Below are 21,142 nucleotides of genomic sequence, written 5' to 3' on the forward strand. Positions count from 1 at the left end.
CGAGTAATATGCTGCATATGCATTGGAGCATTGTGGTGTTGTACGCATGGAGCCCGGGCAATTGCCCATGGTGGCCAGGCGCTGCATCCGCCACCAACAGTCGACGTCGCGGCTGATGAGCGTGGCGTGGAGCGCAATGCGGCCGGCTCTCCGGCCCATGAGCTTGGTGAGGCCGACGCCGTTCACTGCGCCCTCGGTCTCCACGTGCCCGGTGGCGATGGCATGCTGCGCCGCGTCCACCGCCGTGTGGAACCCGAACGAGCCGCCGCTGCTGGACCTCACGGTGGATTGTCGCCGCGCCGCGCATCATGTCGTCCCCACCGCCGTTGGGGTGGGACGGAGGAGGAGCAGAGGCGGCGCAGGGGGACGAGGATGCAGGAGGTGGGCCAGCGAGGGAGGAGCCTGGAAGGTGAGGTAGCGGTGGCGGTGAGGGCGGGGAGAGGAAGGCAGCGGCTCGAAGGTGGAGTGCGGTGGTGGCGCGCAAGGTCGCCTCCTACTGCCCACCTCGCTCACCTGCGGGAAGAGAAGATGAAGAGAGGCGGGAGGGTAGAAGAGAGAAGTGAGGATGAAGAAGCAGAGAGAGAAGGGAGAGGGAAGAAGGGAGGTGAGGTTGACATGTGGGGTCCATGTGTGCCTCATCATTTTTAATTATTTTTTAACTGACATGTGGGGCTATGATTTTTATTATTTTTCCGGGATCAAATTGTCACGTAAACGCCACGTGGGATGACGACCAACCTACCACGTGGCGCCACGTCAATCAAAATTACCTTCTAACCCGCCGAGGGAACTTGTTTGCACCGGTTTTGACAGTTCAGGGATCGGTTGTATCTTTTTGGGTTAAGGACAAAAATCGGATTCGGTGTAAAGTTAAGGACGTCAAATGAACTTATTCCAATCAATTGGTATGTCTCATATTTTGGCGCAGAAAACCCAAACTTAGGCCCATATTTTGGTACCTCGGGAATGGGCCGGGTACAGTGTGAACACGTTCCAGCCATATATAACCCCTTCGTCTCCAGTCCCCATCCCCCCCTTCCCTTTCCTCCACCCACGCCGCGACGACGAGTCGCCGCCGCGGCCTCGCCGGCGACCAGGTCTCCGGCGGCCCCGCCGCCCGCCGTGACGGGGCTCCGGCCTTCCGCCCTCCTCCCCGCACCGCCCGCTATCTCGGCTCCCCGACTCCTGCATTCCCCCGACTCTCCCCCGGCCGCCGCCGCCGCCATTTCTGACTCTTTCTCCGCGGCGCGTCTCTCCTCCGAGAGCACGCCGACCGCCTCCCGAAGCGGCGTCGCGGCCGCGGCGGCCGCCGCCTTCTCCCGCCCCTGATGGCTGGCGATTCCCGAAATGAGGCGGGTTCTTTCTCCTTTGCCTTTTTTTACTGCTCGGATGAAATTTGAATCTGTGTATGCTTGTGGTTGTGATGAAATTTAGCTTGTTCTGTCCCCGCAGCCGATGTTTTGCGAGGAAGGGAGCAGTGAATCGGGCTATGTTCTATGTGTTATTGATTCGCTGAAGAAGAAAATCACATCGGACCGCTTTGTTTACATCCAGGTGATTTGATTTGATTTGATTGTTTGGAGCTGCAAATCTCGGTCATTTTCTTGTATTTTCTTTATTTACCAGCTGATTAGTTTTGTTCCCCGTGATCTTTTTTTCCAGAAAAGGGTAGAGGAGAATAGCATTAAGCTTAGCCCGATTACACTGCACTCTCACAATTTGTCAAAAAATAGGCAAACTAGTACATCCAACAGTACAGATTTAGTCTCGAATTTGCTCACAAAGAGGAAAGAAGATGCCCTGTGTGCTGTGAATAGTCGTGAGTCATCTCCTGATGAAAGTGAAGGTGCCAATTGCCAAGATGAGTGTTCATCGACTGTTATTGTGGGTGGAAATCTATCCGCGAGGAATTCTGTCCGTCCGATTAGACTACCAGAAGTGGCAACACTCCCTCCATATACAACTTGGATATTTTTGGACAGGTGCATTTTCTTGACATCCCTAAGATCCCTGCTTAAATTACATAGTTATCATGGAAAGTTATAGCGTATACACTTTATTATCCATTAGCAACAACATAGCAATACTATTTCATTTCTCTTGCTAAACAGTAAACACACGCTCATTTGTGGTCTTTAGTTTTTTGTGCAACAATCTATTCAGTCAAACATAGTTTTTCCGACCTAATGCTTTATGTCTCTGGTGATTTTTTTTCTCTTCATGTGTAAATGTGTAATGGAGATATTGCCTTTCGTTCTTACTATAAGCTTGGGAAATGGTATAGTATAAAAATGGAACAAGTCCTTATGCGGCCCCTTGCTACGTGCCCCACCTCTCTCTTAATCACATGCAGTTGCAGACTTGCAGGCTGGGAGTGTGTGTTAAAACAAGAGCAGCAAATGCCACATTGACTGCCTTGAATTCATCTTCTTGGCTTTGGTAGCAAAGCTATTGTGCCAGAACCATTGGCTTTGCCTGCTGCAGTGTTTCTTTTGCTTTTGCTGTTTCATCCGCTTTATGCTTCTTAGTGTTCTCTTTGCTATTGCGTGATTTTGTGGAGCAGCAAGCAAAAAATCAGACTGAAACATGTTTTTGATGAATTGTTTGTTGATATGAATTTAACAGTATATCTCATATGACAAACTTCTATTTTTCTAAATAAGTAATGCAAAACATGCATGGTCACAGTTACAATCCAGCATACTTTTAGTTTGGAGAGGTAGGGCATCTTAAGGTTTGTTGAAATATAAGATTTTACAATCTTTCGTGCAGGAACCAGCGGATGCAAGAAGACCAATCTGTACTTGGTCGTCGAAGGATTTACTATGATACAAACTGTGGCGAAGCTTTAATTTGCAGTGATAGTGAAGATGAAGCTGTTGAGGACGAGGAAGAGAAAAAGGAGTTCAAGGATTCTGAAGATTGCATAATTCGGTAAATATGCTTTGGACATGCATTTGTTTTCTTTTGCCTTGAACATTCACTAAGGATGCTCAACTTGTTTGACCGTTACAGGCTCATGGGACCAAGATACAGGTGCAGTTACCATAGCACCTGGAGCTTGGGCTCAGTCCATAGAATAACAGATCTGATGACTCTGTAGTAATAGTTTCATGGAGAAATGCTTTCTTCTGTAAGCATTTTGTCATATTCTCTGTTTTTCTTTTGACTGGGAAAACTACCAGGACTTTGCCTAGTAGTGTAATTTCATTAAAGAATAAAAAATAGTAATATTCTCTTTTTGAAGTCACAATATAACATAGTACAGAAGCAATAGAGAAATGATATTAAATATACTGGTCAAGTAACATTTGGTATGAAATATTCCCAAGAGATTATTTAGTAAAACTACATTATTAAAAACTTGTAAGAAAAAGGGTTTGGTTTTGGGGCATATGTCTTATATCATTAAATGAAATGGTCATTACCAGTTTTATCTACATTGTTCCAGGGGAAAACCTTGAGCTGGTCACACTGCATATTTGACCTGGTTTTGTTTTGTGCAACCCTTGCACAAGCAAGAAAAGTATGGTTACAGCATTAATCTGAGTTGTTTGTGGATTAATTTAGACCTTAAACATCATAGATCACAATAATTTGGTTTCTCCTGTATGGAATTCTTCCACTTAAGGGTGATTTTGTGCAATGATTGCCAGGATGACCATTCAAGAATGTGGCATGTCTGATGCTGTGCTTGAAACTCTAGCTCGAGATATCGAAAGGGCTCCTGATGATATAAAGGTTCATACAACATTTATTCAATCTCACGTCACATTTGCATTTGATCCATTTGGGATTTTCCTCTTCCAACTTATTGTTTCATTTCTGAAAAATTAAATTACGTGTCTATTTTCCAGGCCAGGTATGAGATCCTACAAGGGGAGAAACCTGAGGGTTCTTCCAAGAAAGTGTCTGAACTTAATGTCAAAATGGAAGACGTGTACGGTGATAAAGATCTGGATGCAGCATTGGATTCCTTTGACAATCTCTTTTGTCGCCGATGTTTGGTACGTTTTCTGTTAATTGTCATGTGTGTTTTACATAATATCTCTGGTTTACTGATGAAACATTCTGCTCATTTTGATGTTGGAAGGTTTTTGATTGCAAGCTACATGGGTGTTCTCAAGATTTAGTATTTCCGGTAATTTTCAAACCAATGAGTTATTTCCTAAACTTGTGTGTTGTTCTAATTAGTGTCCTTTTCGTATAGACTGAAAAGCAGGCACCATTGTGCAGCTCGGATGAGGGTACACCATGTGGTATTCACTGTTACAAACTGGTCTGTATTTTATAGGCATATGACTGTGGAAAAGCAGCTCTTCTTTTATGATGATTTAGATATCCGAAACATAAGCATATGCCGTTTTGCTGATCTTTACCTCATTTATAATCTTTTTGTCAGGTCTCTAAACCAGATGCTATCATGGAGATTGATTCTCATTTGCTTGTTGATGTTGAGGAGCCAACATCGGACAATCTAAAGGATCAGATAGGGTCAAATAAGAAAAAGCTTGGTTCTAGTGGGCAGAAAACAAAATCTCAACAAAGTGAAAGTTCTTCAACTGCAAGGGTTTCCTCAGAAAGCAGTGAGTCTGAAGTACAACTGTTAAGCAATAAATCCCCGCAACACTCTCCTGGCCTCTCAAAAAATAAGCTTGGCGCAAAAGGTGGAATCAAGAAAAGTACTAACAGAAGAATTGCTGAGAGAATTCTAATGAGTGTGAAAAAGGGGCAACAGGAAATGTCACCGGACTCTAATTCTATTGTTAATGGATGCCATTGGCCTAGGGATATGAAGCTTAGATCTGATACTAGGAGTGGAATTAAGGATTCTGTTGTATCCTCACAGTGTAATTCTCCAAGCACAAGGAGTTTTAGAAAGAAGGGCACACTTCAAATGGAGAATAACTCATCTTTTGTGGATGCTCAGAGTGATTCAATGGAGGATACAAATAATGAACATTCAGCAACAGATGGTTGTGATAGTTCAAGGAAAGAGGAATGTGTTGATGAGAGTATATGCAGGCAAGAAGCTCATGGCAGGTCCTGGAAAGTGATTGAGCAAGGGCTTCTATTGAAAGGATTAGAGATTTTTGGAAAGAACAGGTTGGTCCCTTGAAATGATCAGCTTCATATGAATTATTTCACTACCTTCTACTTCATCTTAATATTTGTATACTATTGCACAACTAACTGCTGTATCTGTTCAGGACAGAGTAAACGTTAATGTGTCTAATCCCTCCGTCCCAAAATATAAGGCGTGCTTTGACTTTTAATTGTCAATTTCTCACAAGTATACTGTCTATACTCTATAGTGGAACCAACATCATATGAAAGTACATTCAAATATGAATCTGACAATACCATTTTTATATCACTAAACCTATATATTGTCAGACTAGTTGTGAGTCAAGATTTGTAAAATTTGAATTTTAAAATGCGTGCACACCTTATATTTTGGGGTGGAGGGATTAACCTTTCAGTTCAGCACAAGAAACTGACTATGCTTTCTTTTAATATATCTGTATTACTAAAAGTATTCAACACAAATGTCTATATTTAAAGCAAATGCTCTTGCATCATAATTAGACATCCCCGAAACTATATTCTTATACTACTACATTTCAAGTAAAAGCTGTAACATGAAGATACAATCTACAATTTGTCATGCATAACGTATTGGAATGCGGAATTAACTGGAATTTCTAATGTTTGCATCATTTAGTATCTAGTTGTGTTAGTTATAGCGTTTCATGTACAAGAAATTCTGATGTATGTTCATTTCAAATGCCTTAAAAACTCATTCCTGTTTTCTTTGGATGTCTTGCAAGCATATTGGAAATGTTCTTTATCCTTTCTATAATGAGTAGAATACCTTGTTTTCCCTAATTTGAATAGTCATACTGAGCCCTTGTTTTTCCTATGTTGAAGTTGTTTAATTGCTCGGAACCTTCTGGGTGGGATGAAAACATGCACAGATGTTTTTCAGTATATGAATTACATTGAAAACAGCAGTGCATCTGGAGCTCTTAGTGGTGTTGATTCTCTTGTTAAAGGATATATGAAGGTAGGATTCATCATAAAGCTCATTTACTTGTATTTTCCCAAGGTTTCATCTTACTTTAATGCTTGAACTCCCAGGGTAATGAATTACGGACAAGATCAAGATTTGTGAGAAGGCGAGGAAGGGTCCGCCGTTTGAAGTACACCTGGAAAACTGCAGGCTACCATTTTATAAGGAAAAGGATTACAGAAAGGAAGGATCAGCCTTGTCGACAATACACTCCTTGTGGTTGCCAGTCTGCATGTGGGAAGCAATGTCCATGTCTCACAAATGGTACCTGCTGTGAGAAATACTGTGGGTGAGCTACTTCAATTATTCATATTGCAGACTCCGAGAACATTTTTTCTTCTAGATATTAATAATGTTGCTTATGAAAACAAAACTGTGTAGATGTATACAATTTCAATATTGTTTGGTTAGTGCCGACCAATTATGTCGTATGATCACATCTTAGTTTTGCAATCATTGCTGCTTACTGAAAAGGAAAGGAAAATAAAACCTAGGAGGAACTAGGCACCCTTTCAATTAAGAGGAAAACAGGCACCAAATTTCTAGTTGAAGAGGACTTGAACCTTGATGGTGGGAGAGTGAGGGTGTAAACTCCGCATTTCTCACCCAAATGGTGAATCAAACACATGCTTCTCTTTTGTTCTGTGTGCTCTTTTGGCTATTAGCTATTACTTATTTTGATAATTTATAATTTTAATTGGAATAAATGATGCAAACACATGGAGTGCAAATGTTTGCTGTCCGCATCCTGCTGATGCAAGTTGAAGTAATCCTTTCTGCGTTGCAGGTGCCCGAAAATGTGCAAGAATCGCTTCCGAGGTTGCCATTGCGCAAAGAGTCAGTGTCGCAGCCGGCAGTGTCCATGCTTTGCTGCTGACAGGGAATGTGATCCTGATGTGTGTAGAAACTGCTGGGTAGGGTATGTATTTTAAATTCTGATGACCCTTTGAATGATTTTGCTAGTTAATGCACATTTGTATATCTTAGAGAAAGGCACCAACTATAATGTGCTTTTCATTCTTTGCACTTCTCCAACCTTACATCTACCTTGAAAGTTGAGAAATTACCACCTATGCCTGCACTTGAAGGATGGAATTTTGATGGATGATGGATTTATCCTTAAGTGCAGGAAGAATCTTGCATATGTATATTCCAGTATCTGAAGATACGGAGTTCTGCAGTAAAATATCTTAATGGTAGAATTGAATTTAATTAATATAATCATATCAATTGCTTGCCCAACAGTCCCAATAGGCAATAGCTACATTCCACAATTAAAAAAATGGTGCAATAATAATAATTTGACATTTCCTTCTCATACCATTTGCTAGCATACTTGATAGTGTGTGCCAGCACATTGACAATTGATATTCTATATCTAAATTATTTATAACAATATCTGAGTTTTATAGGAGTGTTTACCAGGAGTTAATCCATGAAAAATGTATCAATGATGGGGGAGTTTAATTTGAATTTGTTATGAACGAGCTTCTAATGGTAGGAAATGAAATTTTAGATACTGTAAGTTGTTAGGCAAACACCAAAGATGAGTATATTATCCGGCCAGTGTGTAAATCCAATCATGATCCTTTTTCACTCCATGGAACCTTAAATATGCTTTCTGTTATTCATTGTTGAAATAGTCTGTTATTCAATTTCAATTACTGTTTCTTCATCCCTAATTTTTCTAGAACAAAGCGCCAGTACATTGAACTTCTATTTTTCTACCTGTACTTTCTATTGTGCAGGTGCGGTGATGGTACATTGGGAGTCCCTAACCAAAGAGGTGATAATTATGAATGCCGGAACATGAAACTGCTGCTTAAACAGCAACAAAGGGTAAACCTTTTGCACTTTGATTTATTCATGCTATTGCACCTTGGTTATAATTTCGTCAAGCCTATCGATTTTTTATGCCTGCTTGGCCCTTCCATTTGCCTTTATTCGATGCTTTGATATTTTTGTGTGAGGAGGCTTGAGGTCTAAGTTAATTACCCAGCAGTACTTCTCAATAGTTTTATTCTTTTTTTTTAATATTTTTCACGTGAGTTCAAATTCCAGTTGTCTAAATACAAAAGATCTTAAGTTTAATACCAAAGAAACTAGTTAGAGTAACTATATTCCAAAACAGGCAATGAACTATGAACCAAAAAACTTCCCATTAGCAGGAAAATAATTGCATAAAGTATCTATCGATTATGTTGGTGAATTTATGAAACACCAGGGGGTGTTACTTCATTTTCTATTACAGGTCCTATTCCATCTCTAAATATCTGTAAATAGTATTGACTTGCTATGTGCACTCTTCAGGTCTTACTTGGGAGATCTGATGTTTCTGGCTGGGGAGCTTTCCTCAAGGTAAGATTTCTCTATTGACCCTTTTCCTCCCTCATAGGACGTACCCTCATCTAACTAGTCCTTTTCCTAAATCTTCAGAATAGTGTTGGGAAGCACGAGTATCTTGGCGAGTACACTGGGGAGCTTATCTCCCATAAAGAAGCTGACAAGCGTGGAAAGATATATGACCGTGAGAATTCATCGTTCCTTTTCAACTTGAACAATGAGGTGAGTGCAAAGACACCCCGCAAATTACGGTCTGCAAGCATTCAGGATTGCATACTGTACTGATTTGACTAGCCTAATGTCATCCTTTTGCGTGAACCGAGTTGTTTACATCCCCAACCCACTGTTGTTCAATATCGCGCGATTTATGATCCGCTGCAGTGTTTTCGCTGTTTTCGCCAGTACCGGATGCTCACTCACTCACTTTACCCTCTCGATGAATGCAGTACGTTCTTGATGCCTACAGAATGGGCGACAAGCTGAAGTTCGCCAACCATTCCCCTGATCCAAACTGCTACGCCAAGGTCATCATGGTAGCAGGCGATCACAGGGTGGGGATCTTCGCCAAAGAGCGGATCAGCGCGGGCGAGGAGCTGTTCTACGACTACCGCTACGAGCCCGACCGGGCCCCGGCGTGGGCTCGCAAGCCCGAGGGGCCCGGTGCCAAGGACGACGCCCAGCCTTCCACCGGGAGAGCAAAGAAGCTCGCCCACTGAAGAAGAAGAAGAAGAAGAAGATCAGCCGTTGATTCTTTTGTTGTCTTGGTTGATTCTTTCGTTATTGGTGAGGGGGACCGAGAACTCTGACGGTGATTAGCGCCGTAAGGAAAACTTTCCTGCCATTCGTTGGCCCCCTCGATTCGATTCGTTGATTTTCCCTGAATTCTGTAACTGCTGCACCTGTCGCCAGTTCAACTTCAAAAGATTTTTCTGATTCTGGATCAGTTGTTGTGTTCTTATGTGTTACTTTTCGAAAATACAATCACCATCTAAAATGCATGCATGACACTGTTGACTTTTCGGATAACTTTGGCCCATTCATCTTATATAAATATATAAAAGTATAAATAGTTTTTTATTGATAAAACAAATCATAACAAAATAAATGATATTTATATTTTTTAATAAAATAAATGATCAAATGTTTTGAATAAGGTTAACGGAGGAGATTACCGAGTTGTTTCCTTCGTGAAAAGTCGGCGAGAGCTGGAAGCCAGCGATGGCTGGGAATGGCGTGGTGGCGTTGTTGCCAAGGGCCCACATACCATACACCGTGCGAACGCCGCGGCAAAGCTTGATGCGAGGCTTGTTTATCTCGTCTAGCAGTAGCAGGCATGGGTAGGGTCAATGGGCTAATCTGCGTCCGGCCTATCCTGAGGCGTTGTTTCAAAAGATCTATACAACAAAACTAACACTCCGTTTTGTATTATAAAACGCTTTGATTTTTTTCAAACCTTTTTAAGTTTGATCTTTGTAAAAAATTAACATCTTAATATCAAATTAGTTTAATTAAATTTAACATTAAATAGATTTTGATAGTATGATTATTTTATGTTTAAAATATTATAATGTTTTTTATAAACTTTGTCAAACTTCACGAAGTGACTTAAATTAAAGTTAAATCGTCTTATAATATAAAATGGAAGGAATAAAGAGTATATTACATTTGTTGTACACAAATTTATTTAGGTGGGTATAATTCTATATATGAACTTATTATGAAACATTCGCTGTAATACACGAACTCGACATGGTCAGGGTGGCGAGGAGCTCCGAGTGATGGCAGATGGACTCTCCATAGATCGACCCCCTGTGATGGTGCGGGAAGGTGCAAGGGTGAGCAGCCACACCGTACGCCGGTGAAGGAGCTCCTTTTCCTCTTCCTCCTCCTCTTCTTCTTCCTCCTCCTCCTCCTCTCTCTGCCCTTCCCTTCTCGATGAACAAAGGAGCCGAAGTTGCAGCCTGTGAGTTATATCCCTCCTTCCCCGACCACTACTACTTTCTGTCCCTCCATCCCCAGCTCCCTCCCTCCCTCCGCTCCCTTGACATGGATTGGAGAAGGAGCAAGGTGCTCGCAGCGGACGCAGGGCTCAAGCTCCTCCACGTGCAACTAGCCTCGGTAGGTGAAACCTCTCTCACTTTATCGATGCTCAGCTCCTCCTTGCCCCCAACCCTTCTCACTACCGCTCAGTCGACGTTGACCGCCTCCTTTGCTTCCGAATAGACCACCTCTTCTGCCACCAACCTCCATCTTATTTAGATCTCATTGGCTTCGACATAGCCTAGGCAGAGCTCCTAGATGTCGAGGCAACAAAGCTCGGGGCTCGCGAGGAAGGCGGAGCTTGGTGGCAGTCTGACGAGATCCCATGGAGAGCGAACCCGTTGAGTTCTGGTGAGATCCGTTACCCTTGAAGCCTTATGGAGCTTTGCCTCTTGTTGGCGCCGTCCTTGAAGCCTTGCCAAGGCCTGCCTCTCACCAACACCGCCATTGAAGCCTCATCGAGCTCTCTTACCAACGCCGATCTAAAGCTTCACCTCTATCGGCTTCGGCTCAGCGACGGAGGCCACACCATGGGGAAGAGGGAAAGAGGGGACACAAAGCAGAAAGAAGATGTAAGTAGCAATGACAGGTGGACCCTCTCTCTTATGCAACCAATGTGGATCTATTGTATAGGTCAATAGGTGGCATCCACGTGTAGTACAATCACCGTAAAATAGCTCGAAGGTGGTAAATCATCTTATACTAATAGTTGGCGTATCATATCTGGTTTTATAATTTCTAAGTATATTTTAGACCACCATACGATTTCAAGAGAGTAAAATGGATAATCCCCCATAATAAATCTCACTAGTTGTGTGATATAGCGGCGTATGGACACTAACAAAACATTAATGCAGCCAAAGCAACCCCCCATCATATCTCTCTTGGCCCCCCATGATATATGAACAGAAGTTACAGAACAGTAGCAGTGGGGGTACACCCTATACCCTCCCTGGGGGACCTCTGAATACTTCGATCAGAGTAACGGTGCGGTGCCAAACTGATCAGATCACACACTTCAGACTACAGTCAAACAGAGCCCTTGCTTGCTTTGCTTGTGTCTTCAACTTCAGAGACCCCCTCCTACCCTCAAAAAATTTCCCCTTTCTTTTCCTCCGTTTCTTGCAGCGACAAGAGAAATACTAATACTCCTCCTCCTACTACTGCTACTGTGCAAGGGGAAGGACACGACGACGAATTGGAGAGCGGCGTCCTCTCTGATCCTTTTTTTTCCTTTATTGCATCTCTCTCTCTCTCTCGCCATTTTTCTTCTAGGTTGGTCTCTGGATCAGGCCATTGAGGGGGAAAGAAAAGGTGCGGGTTTTGGGGGGAGGTTGTTCTTGCGGGAGGCCGTTGATTTCGCCGTGTGATCGGAGGTGAGGTTCCCAGAAAAAAGGTTTACAATCCTTCTTGTGTTTTTCTAGCCTAGTAGTTCTTGGTTCTTGGATGCTAGTACGCGTGTCCGTCATCTTCTTGTTCTTTGTGTGCGCCTTCCGAGGATTTTTATTTTCCTTCCCTTTGTTATTTAATGGTGTCAGTGGATTAGGTTTATGTGTATCTGTGTTAGTCATCTCAGCTCAGCTCAGCTCAGCCTTGTTGCTTTCACTGACTGACTGTACTTACATTTGTTTAAGTGAGATTAGGTCGAATAAATTAGTAGGATTCCCTCAAAAGAACCATCTTTTGTGGAGTTAGGTGGATTTGGTGCTCATCCGTGCTACTTTCTCACCCTAGAAGCTTTTGTTCACCACCCAGATTTTGGTCTTCAGGGAGTGAAAAGGAGATGAATGAGAAGGACGCCACTGATTTGGAGGAGAGGAGTGAGGCCAGTGAGCACGGCCAAGCTCTGAGTTTCCATGGTGGTGCCATGTTCTTGCAAGAGGCTCAGATTGCTTCTCCTGCAGCTGCAAATAATGCATTGACCTCCATGGCGAATCCTTTCCCTATCCCTCCTGGGTTGTGGAATCCACCTTCACACAACATGGGTTTAGGCGAAACCAGTTTTTCATCCTTGTTGGGGATGCTGTCGGCCGGCGCGCCGCCACCGTTTGTGGCTACTCCCGGGTTTGTAGATTCCACGGCGGGGTTTCCTTGCTACAATGGAGGCAATCTTGGAGCCATGATCAATCACCCTTTCCCTGGTATCCACCAGCCTTTGGGTGATTTCCAAAACGGCGTCGAGCCATGTAGGGAGATTGAGGATATTGAGATTGAAGGATCCAAGAATGTGTCACAAACTGGTGAGAAGCAGCAAGGGGATGGTGAGACAACGCATGCCGTCGATTCCTCCTCCAAGGAGCTAAGCATGCCAGGGCGCAATGGTGGCGCTGGCCATGATGAGGGGACTAGGGTGTCTTGTTCCAAGAAGAGGAAAAGATCAGGACAGGTATTTGCTTGATGTACACATATTTACAGAGCTGAATCTCCGCATATTTAGGTGGAGCTAAGAATATGAAATTTTCTTGATTCTTGAAGGATGGTGGGGTGAAGCATGCAGAAGGTGGTGAGCAATTAGCAACTGTCGGTTCAGCGCAGAAGAATGAGGATGATGAAAAGGGTGAACCAAAGAGGTCTTCTGTGGCGTCCGGGAAATCCAGTGGGAAGCAAATAAAGGATAATGCAGGTTCACCAAAGGAAGACTATATACATGTAAGAGCACGGCGCGGTCAGGCTACAAACAGCCATAGTCTTGCCGAAAGGGTAGGTCCTTTTTTTCTTCTCTCTAATGATCTCTTCATAAAATGGTGTATCTAGCCATCTGGTTTGACTGTTATTGTTCGGGATGCAGGTTAGGAGGGAGAAGATCAGTGAAAGGATGAAATATCTTCAGGATCTTGTTCCTGGTTGTAGTAAAGTAAGTGCTTCCTAACTGTCCCCTGCCTCCATACTGAATGACTGTTAATCTGTTATGACATCAATTGTGAAATGTAATCTAGGTAACTGGTAAGGCTGTTATGCTGGATGAGATAATTAACTATGTTCAATCATTACAGAGGCAGGTTGAGGTATGATGTTTGTAAAACTTGTAGGGCCATTTTCAGTTTTACTTGCATAGTCCTGCTGCGATGTAATCTGGTATACCCAATGTGTGCATGTTGGGCAGTTTTTGTCGATGAAGCTAGCAAGTGTCAATCCAACACTGGACTTCAACATAGAACGCATTTTATCTAAAGATGTAAGATAGTTCTCACCTGGTCTTTATAGATTTTGACCCTTTAGATTTGTCTTTCTCATGATGATTGTTTCATCCACACAGATTTTTCAATGTCGAGGCACTACTGCATCATCTGCCTTTGGCTTCTTCCCAGACATTGTTCATCCCCGATTACACCCACCAAAATATACACAAGTTGGGATGCCCAGCATTGTGAACCCCACTGATGCATTTGGAAGAGTAATCCATGCTCCATTAGGAACTAACAGTGCATTCAAAGAACCTAAACATCAGGTTTGTACCATCACTTGCATTTGGCTAAATGGCCATTTTCATTTCATGCTCTTTATACCAAATACTGTGTTCATGAAAAATAGGACAAGTTTCTGCAAGATGTTCCAAGACCTAATTTAGTGTTATATGGCTTGGTGTTTCGAGAATACTGCTCCACAGATAGTCGTTGAAAAGAATGTCCACATAATATTTTAAACCAAGAAAAGCTAGTCCCCTTTATATCCTTTTGCTGGGTCTTGCTTCACTACCCATCTTTCCAAAAAGTTCGTGGGTCTTAAAAGCAAAGCAAACTAGATAACATAACTAAACTGAGACATTTTAGACAACAAACAAAATTCCTACTATCTGTTTTTCATAACTAGCCAGATTGTGCCTGATTCTTTTGGCCATGCAAGCTGTTTGAACCTAGTCCATCAATCAGTCTCTTTAGCTTCTGACTCATTAACCCTCTTCAACCTGATTTTAGTGGGAAGAGCATTGTTGATGTTAACCGACATTGTAACCTCAGTAGCACTAACCATTTCACTAGTAAACCAACTAAAAATGTACAAATGCAGCTTGTTATATATCTAATTGTATCTTCATCACTACATATTTGCCTTCACAGTTATCTAAAACATATGCTTTCATATTCATAAACATTTTTTTGGAAAGCGGAGTACCAAAGCACTGTTTTAGTATTTTGCAATCCTCTTATTACTTGTGCATTGGACAGATGCCCAACAATTTGAATGGAGAGTTCCAGGACGTCATTGAGATGCCTTTTACTCATGACCATCATGGATCAAATGATCAACCCTGAGATTGATTCCACAACTGAAGCAAGAGATCAATATGTGCCATGGGCTTTCAGCAAAACTGTGATATATGAGCATGTTGATATCATGGTACTAGCTCACAGCTGATCACTGAAGTATAAGCATCCAAAATGCTTAGTTAGTGCTATTTTTCTCATGTTCATAGCAGCAATTGACCTCCTGTGGAAGCCTCTCTTTGGATGTTCCATTTGCTGTTATAGAAAGTTGGGAGATAAAAAAAAAAGGATGTTCACATGGAGATCTCAAGCAATTTGTTCTCCACTGAAGTAGTCTACAGTCTTGAAATGGCGAGAAGCTTCATTTTGCAAGAAGGTGATTTTTCTGTGGTCTCGTCAACCCCAGGATTATTACATACACTAGCTAGCATTGTGAGGCTACAGAAATTGTTCTTTGTTGTACTTGCTTAGCCCATGTTCCATCTGACAAGCAACATAGGCAGAAATGCAGTCACTGATTTTGTATTTGTTGAAAAAAAAAATAAATGGGCTTGGCCTGATGTAGCAAGCATTTGAATTTTGCAACGGGTGCATATTGGCACAGATGTTTTTATTCCAGCAAAGCTGTGAATTCTGAAAGAGAAGAAAAGAGAACTGTGATCTAGTGTTACTGGTGACCTTGTGTCCTTGTTAAGACATAATTCACTACACACTGGTATTGGTGACCTTGTGAAGCGATAATCATCTGATCTGAAGCTGATGGTCATGGCAAAAGCAGCCAAGGAAATTAATCTCATGAAACTCTTGCTCATTGTTTCACTGAATCTGATAAAACATGACATGGCACGTTTCTGAAGCAATCTGAGGTCTGAACACTACATTTTTGCTGCATCTATATGCAAATATTTCTTTCTCCAAGCAAAAACACCAATCCACAAAAGACAATTTCTGAAACAAATTATACATACATGAAGAAAAAGAAACTACTACCTATGTCAAAGAGCATATAATCTTCCCCTGCTATAACAACATGTACTAGCTACATTGCATCTGCAGTGTTCTTTCTTTTCTTCTTCTCTTTTCCCTGTGAACTTGTTCAGTATAGTTACAAGACCAAACCAAATACACCAAGCCCATATGATGTAGTTCTAGTAGTTACAGCCAAGAACATGGCAAGAAACTATGGAGATGAAGATGAAGATGATATGCTACAACTCGACGGAGACGTAGGTGGCGGAGTAGTCCGGCATCCGGTGCAGGCTCCGGAGCACGCTCTCGGCGACCTGCTTCGTCGCGGCGTCGCCCTTGTGGAACGCGCTCACCAGCGCGCTCGGCAGCGCGCGGTCCGCCGTCACGTCGCGCACGCACCGCTCGCCGCCGTGCGCCAGGAACCTCTCCACGGCCCAGAAGCAGCGCCGCGACACCGCGCCGGCGGTGTCGCCGCCGACGTCACGGTGCTGCCGCAGCGCGCGCAGGACGTGCCGCGCGGCGTCGTGCTCGGCGAGCACGGCCACGCCGCGTTCCACGTCGACGGCGTCGTCCATGAGCGTGCAGAGCGCGCCCAGCACGGCGTCGACCACGCGGCCGTTCTCGTTGCTCTCGAGGACGCCGACGAGGGCCTCCACCGCGCCGGCCTCCGCCAGGCAGAACGTGGTGGCCGGGGAGCACACGCCGCGGTGCACCGGGCAGAGGCGTCCCTGCGCCGGCGGCGGTGGCGGCTTCCGGTTGTTGTCGTGCACCCGCCCGGTGTGCGCGTCGCGCAGGCGCCGGAGGATGTTCTTCTTCTTGGGGCGCCGTTGCTCCTCTGATGGCGGCTGCGAGAGGTTCACCGACTGGTGGCTAAGGTTCTCGAGGCCGACCGCCGCGAGCCGCTGCACCTCGTCGCTGCCCGCTGACCGCACGAGCAGATCGGTGAGCACCGCCGTGAAGTTGTGATCCATGGCCGCCAGGAGCACGTCGGGGTCGTACAGCGTCATCGTCATCCGGACGAGCGCGCCGACGAGGCCCTCCATGTACGTCTTGGCATGGCGGCTCACTCGCATTTCGCCGCGCTGCATCTCCTCTATCTTGGCCAGCAACGTCGGCACTGCTCCCTGCTCCAGCAGCGCCAGGTTGAGCGTGATGTTCTGGTACGGCAGCCTCGCCAGCAGCGTCGCCGCCACGGCGTGCCGTTCGGTGACACGCCCGGGCTGGCCGATGCTCTTCACCAGCCTTCCCGGCTGCCCTGGCGCCTTGCAGAGCTTCTCGGCAATGGTGTGCCCCATCTGAGGAGACAATGCAATGAGCAGCCTCGTCGCGCTGATGCCTAACGCCTCCGTCTTCGAGCCCATGAACTCGATCACGGTCAGGCTGCTGTCCTGCTCCTTCATGACGGACACCACCGTCATGAGCGGCTTTGGGAGCGCAGTGAGCGCGAGCAGCACACGTATGATGCTCAGGTTGAGATCATCAGGCATGGAGCACTTGAGCATGTGGGTGAAGTTGTACACCGAATACTTTGAAGTGATGACATGGCCTTCCTTGTTGACGACGATGGTGTCGGGATCGAGACCGGACTCGACGATGTTGGCGAGCACTGCAGCAGCCTCTGTCTTGGACCCCATAGGCTCGTCGTCGATCTTGCGGATGAAGAGCTCCTCCACCATGACCGGAACAGCACCGGCGTCGACGAGAGTCTTGCTGTTGGGGCCATCTGAGGAGATCTGGACAAGGACATCAAGGGCCGCCTTGCGGATCACAGTGTTGCCGCTATGCACCATCTTGATGAGGATCTCTGAAGCACTCCCAGCAATGTTGATGGTCATTTCCTGCTTCTGGACCAGCTCGCCGAGGTAGCTCACCATCTCCATTTGAACATCTTCAGACCCTGTTTTATATGGTGTTTCATGTCAGGTAATGGACTAATGGTAGTGTCATGGTGTTAAGTTCACGCTAGCGAATTTCATATTAGTCATCAGAGCAATATTACTATATCTAGTTATAACTGCTTGTTCTTTGTTAATGTTCACCCTGTACTGAAGTACATGTATTCAGAAATTGATTGATCTAATGTTAAGCACACTATTTACACAAATAAATAAGTTCTCTATTAATAGTCCACGATGTTGACTTTTGGCAATATAAACTTCCTTATTTGATATTATATATGATAATTAACACATCAAAGAAAGTCGTGTATCTTTCTGCATAGGCAAAATTTTTACCTTCCACTAAATGTCTTTGGAGAGGATCCAGGTAACCACTTTCAGCCATGTACTTAATGTTCTTTGGGCAGTTCTCCAGGTTCTTGAGAACCTCCCCAGCCTTCTCTGCAGCAACCGGATCATCTGAATCATTGAATTTCATTGTGGTAAGCATCAATATGCTTCCAGAAGTTGATCCGATGTTTTCCAACAATAGCTCCGATTTCGAAAGCTCTAGCAAGAAAGAGATGGCTGCATGTCTTTCATCAGGACTATTACTAGAAAGCAGCTTTATTGTTCTTGTAATGGCTCTGGTATTTGCTATGACTTCCTGTACGTCATGAAGGCATGAAGAAGAATTTCAGTTTTGAACAAACACGCAGGGTAATTGTTTCAGCATTTAAATAAGTTTCACACAACCAGGCCAGCGAAAACATTGAACATGATAAGGGTCAAAACGTTTCAGGCTTCCTTACCTTTCCTGTTTCATCCTCAGCCAATAAGCAAAGGAGATCCAGCGAATCACAGCGTATCAGACCATCCTTGTGCTCCAACAAACGAGGGAGGAACTTAGTTATCCCGATTTTGTGCATCTGTTCCCTGTTCTTTCTCCTTATCTTGGCCAGCAGCTTCAGCTCTTGTATGGCCTCAAGCAACATTGCCTCTGTGGAAGCCATGGAGAGCGCGGTTCGTGCAATCCTGACCCTTGTGGCTTCATTTCTCATAATCCATTCTGCAATTGTGCTCTTCAGTGGAACATTGCTCCTCAGTGCCTTGCTTTGCATCGACATCTTTGTCACAGGGCATACCACAGGTTCAGAACCATCAGCAAATTTCTCAAAGTACTCCTCAATGGCTTTCCTATCATATGTCACACCACTTTCTGTTGTCACTGGATCAACCATGACCTTGTTTGTCAATGGACAGAAGAACGAATCATATAATGGCTCGACATATTCTGCAACTTCAGGGAGCGAATTGAATGAATGTGCACCGATATCATGTGATTCATGGTACATTCCCTGCAGGAAGTCCACCAGCCTTGGCATGTCACTATTGTGCAATGTTCTTCTCCGGGGCCTGCTGTTTGCCGGGATTATCGACATATCGGCCTCAGAGTAACCATCGCAGGAATTCTGGTCACAATAACGCGGCCGATGTCCTGCAATCTGAAGGTTTGCATCTGCTCTGCCATCTGGAAACCTGCTGCTACCAAATGTTGAAGCAGGTATCCTGCTGAGCTCATGCCCAATGTTCTTTATGACACTGTCAAGGTCCTCGGTCATGCCCAGGAGGTCATCGTTCTTGAGCTCCCGCGCAACGGCGCTGCACCTCATGACGAGGTCCTTGGCGAGGTCGACATTGGCAGCCAGATACTCCATGACGTGCATCACATTAACCGTCGAATTCTGCACTCTCTGCAGCTCCATCGTGACCAGGGGTGCATGGTAGAGGTGGCTGCCTACATCCATGAAGTTCTCATGCTCGGCATCGGCTGCCGCCTCTGGCGGCATGAGCTCAGAGATCGCGGCCTCTATGGACTCAACGAGTGACGCCTTCCTCGCCTGCGCTCCGCTTCGCTGAACAAGAGTACATGTCAATCAGGCACCCAAGCAAAAGCATCCAAAAACACAGATAACACACAGACTGTTCTGTTGTGATGACAACTACAGTCCAAAATTCATACAGTCCAATTATAAAGCAATAATACAGGCTCCCTTGGCTGCAATCAATCTGAGGTTGACCCAAGGGGTTGAGTTCTACACAAGCAAATTGACTTCCCCCAATTCCAAATTTTTAACAGTTTGTTCCAAGAACTACTAGCATCTTATCTACTGTACAGTGAAAAAATCACCAGGAAAATTGAATAGAGGACACAAATAACACAAGGGGGGGGGGGGGAGTACATCAAGAACAGCTTGATGCACATTCTACCTGGAAATCAACATCGTTTCTCCGTTCCATCTAACCAAAGTGGCAAAACGTACTACCACCACCATAAATTTGCTCACTTCAAGCAGGGTTCGCCATCTCTAGCGCAAAGACCCCCCATGAATCCATGATTCCTCGCCTTACCAAATCACGAAATACAAACAGAAATGGCACAAGAACCGAGGAATTTGCGAATCACAGCCTCACTACCCACCTTTACAAAAAAAAAATCCATGAAATCTACCGAAATTTATGGCAGCACTACGAATTAGCAGCAAGCGAACAAGCCAGCTTCGTCCCCCCAAAAGAGAGATGCAGCAAACAGCAAGCTCAACTCCCCCACGCTTACCTGCATCCAAGAACTCCAAGAACTTGACCGCGCCGCTGCTTCTCCTCCTCACCTTCCGCTCCAAGCTCCTCCTCCTCCTCCCGAGACTGAGAGGACGGAGACGCTACGACTGGGGTAGCATTCTCCCCTCCTCCACCACCGCCCCCGCCATGGCCTCCCCACTCCTCAAACTTACAGCGCCACCACCACCCCACCACCGCTCGAGCCGAGGAATAATACCACCTCGCTCGCGTAGGGAGGAAGAGACGAGAACAAAAGAGGGAGAGAGGGAGAGGGAAAAAAAATACGGAGGAATTACGGAAGAACGCGCAGTGGCAGCGCAGCACGGAGACTCAGTCAAGTGAAGGTCAGTTTGTTAATCGTTATAAGCAACCTCTCCCTAATCTTTTTTTGTTTTTTTTTTCTTGAAAAATGTAAACCTCCTGTTTTAGACTTTAGAGATCGGTAATAAAGCGACGTTTTCTTTTTGGATGGATAAACCGATAAAGCGACCTTTCTTTTAACAACCACCTTTCTAATGGCGTTTTACCTTGGGAGATGTTGACTTTTTCTTTTTCTTTTTTTTCTTTTTTGTTTTTACAGTGATGGTGCTTAGCTTAGCTGCAGGAGTCAAGACTTGCAGTGCACACCAATGTATGTGTCAAACCACAGACTAGGCGTTTAAATTTTTTTAAACTTGGCCCAAAGATTGTTTTTTACGGCAAGCTTAAGCAGATGTTTTGTTTAAAGAAGGTGGTTAGCTATGTGCCAACTGTCATAAATTTTTTTAAAGTATAAACTGATGGTTTCTTCCCTATTTCCAAACAGTTTCTAGCTGGTATGCAATATTCGGTCAAAATTCGGCTGAGTTTGGTTAGACTGGAGGATGTAAAATATATTTTTGGTTGCTGTATTAGATTTTGAGCCTGGGCTACTGTTTAGGGTTAGGGGACTCCCATGCGAAGGTTAGGCTGAGTGTTTGGGAGGCCTCTCTCCCACACGCAAAACAGTGTATGCATTAACTACTTTCTCCATCTACTTT

At 44.4% G+C, this 21,142-nt stretch overlaps 3 protein-coding genes across 7 annotated transcripts; 2 read left to right on the plus strand and 1 right to left on the minus strand.

Annotated features, from left to right (window-relative positions):
• The first annotated feature begins 1,035 nt into the window (after positions 1-1,035).
• Positions 1,036-9,359, plus strand: LOC4340748 (histone-lysine N-methyltransferase CLF-like). The gene is made up of 16 exons (XM_015788748.3): positions 1,036-1,352; positions 1,453-1,554; positions 1,663-1,982; positions 2,773-2,934; positions 3,657-3,741; positions 3,858-4,007; positions 4,094-4,141; positions 4,211-4,279; positions 4,403-5,106; positions 5,932-6,067; positions 6,142-6,362; positions 6,861-6,992; positions 7,822-7,912; positions 8,384-8,431; positions 8,510-8,638; positions 8,863-9,359. Exons 1-16 carry the CDS (start codon positions 1,329-1,331, stop codon positions 9,130-9,132), a joined length of 2,691 nt encoding a protein of 896 aa, XP_015644234.1. The 5' UTR covers positions 1,036-1,328; the 3' UTR covers positions 9,133-9,359.
• Positions 9,360-11,430: 2,071 nt separating this feature from the next.
• LOC4340749 (transcription factor bHLH49) lies at positions 11,431-15,328 on the plus strand. 4 transcript variants are annotated; one of them, XM_015788047.3, is made up of 8 exons: positions 11,431-11,832; positions 12,212-12,842; positions 12,932-13,156; positions 13,245-13,310; positions 13,393-13,461; positions 13,560-13,631; positions 13,713-13,904; positions 14,620-15,328. In XM_015788047.3, exons 2-8 carry the CDS (start codon positions 12,240-12,242, stop codon positions 14,704-14,706), a joined length of 1,314 nt encoding a protein of 437 aa, XP_015643533.1. In that variant the 5' UTR covers positions 11,431-11,832; positions 12,212-12,239; the 3' UTR covers positions 14,707-15,328. The 4 variants fall into 4 exon arrangements, with proteins under 4 accessions (XP_015643533.1, XP_015643534.1, XP_015643530.1 ...); XM_015788048.3 differs by having other exon boundaries at positions 12,226-12,842; XM_015788044.3 differs by lacking the exon at positions 14,620-15,328 and having other exon boundaries at positions 13,713-14,139.
• Positions 15,329-15,563: 235 nt separating this feature from the next.
• LOC4340750 (putative U-box domain-containing protein 42) lies at positions 15,564-20,346 on the minus strand. 2 transcript variants are annotated; one of them, XM_066311546.1, is made up of 4 exons: positions 20,122-20,346; positions 18,317-19,415; positions 17,862-18,171; positions 15,564-17,524 (listed from the first exon to the last, which is right to left on the minus strand). In XM_066311546.1, exons 2-4 carry the CDS (start codon positions 19,352-19,354, stop codon positions 15,867-15,869), a joined length of 3,006 nt encoding a protein of 1,001 aa, XP_066167643.1. In that variant the 5' UTR covers positions 19,355-19,415; positions 20,122-20,346; the 3' UTR covers positions 15,564-15,866. The 2 variants fall into 2 exon arrangements, with proteins under 2 accessions (XP_066167643.1, XP_015643529.1); XM_015788043.3 differs by having other exon boundaries at positions 18,317-19,420.
• Between the last annotated feature and the right edge of the window lie 796 nt (positions 20,347-21,142).

Source organism: Oryza sativa, chromosome 6 (genome assembly GCF_034140825.1).
Source record: "Oryza sativa Japonica Group chromosome 6, ASM3414082v1".
In the NCBI taxonomy this organism is placed as follows: Eukaryota; Viridiplantae; Streptophyta; class Magnoliopsida; order Poales; family Poaceae; genus Oryza; species Oryza sativa.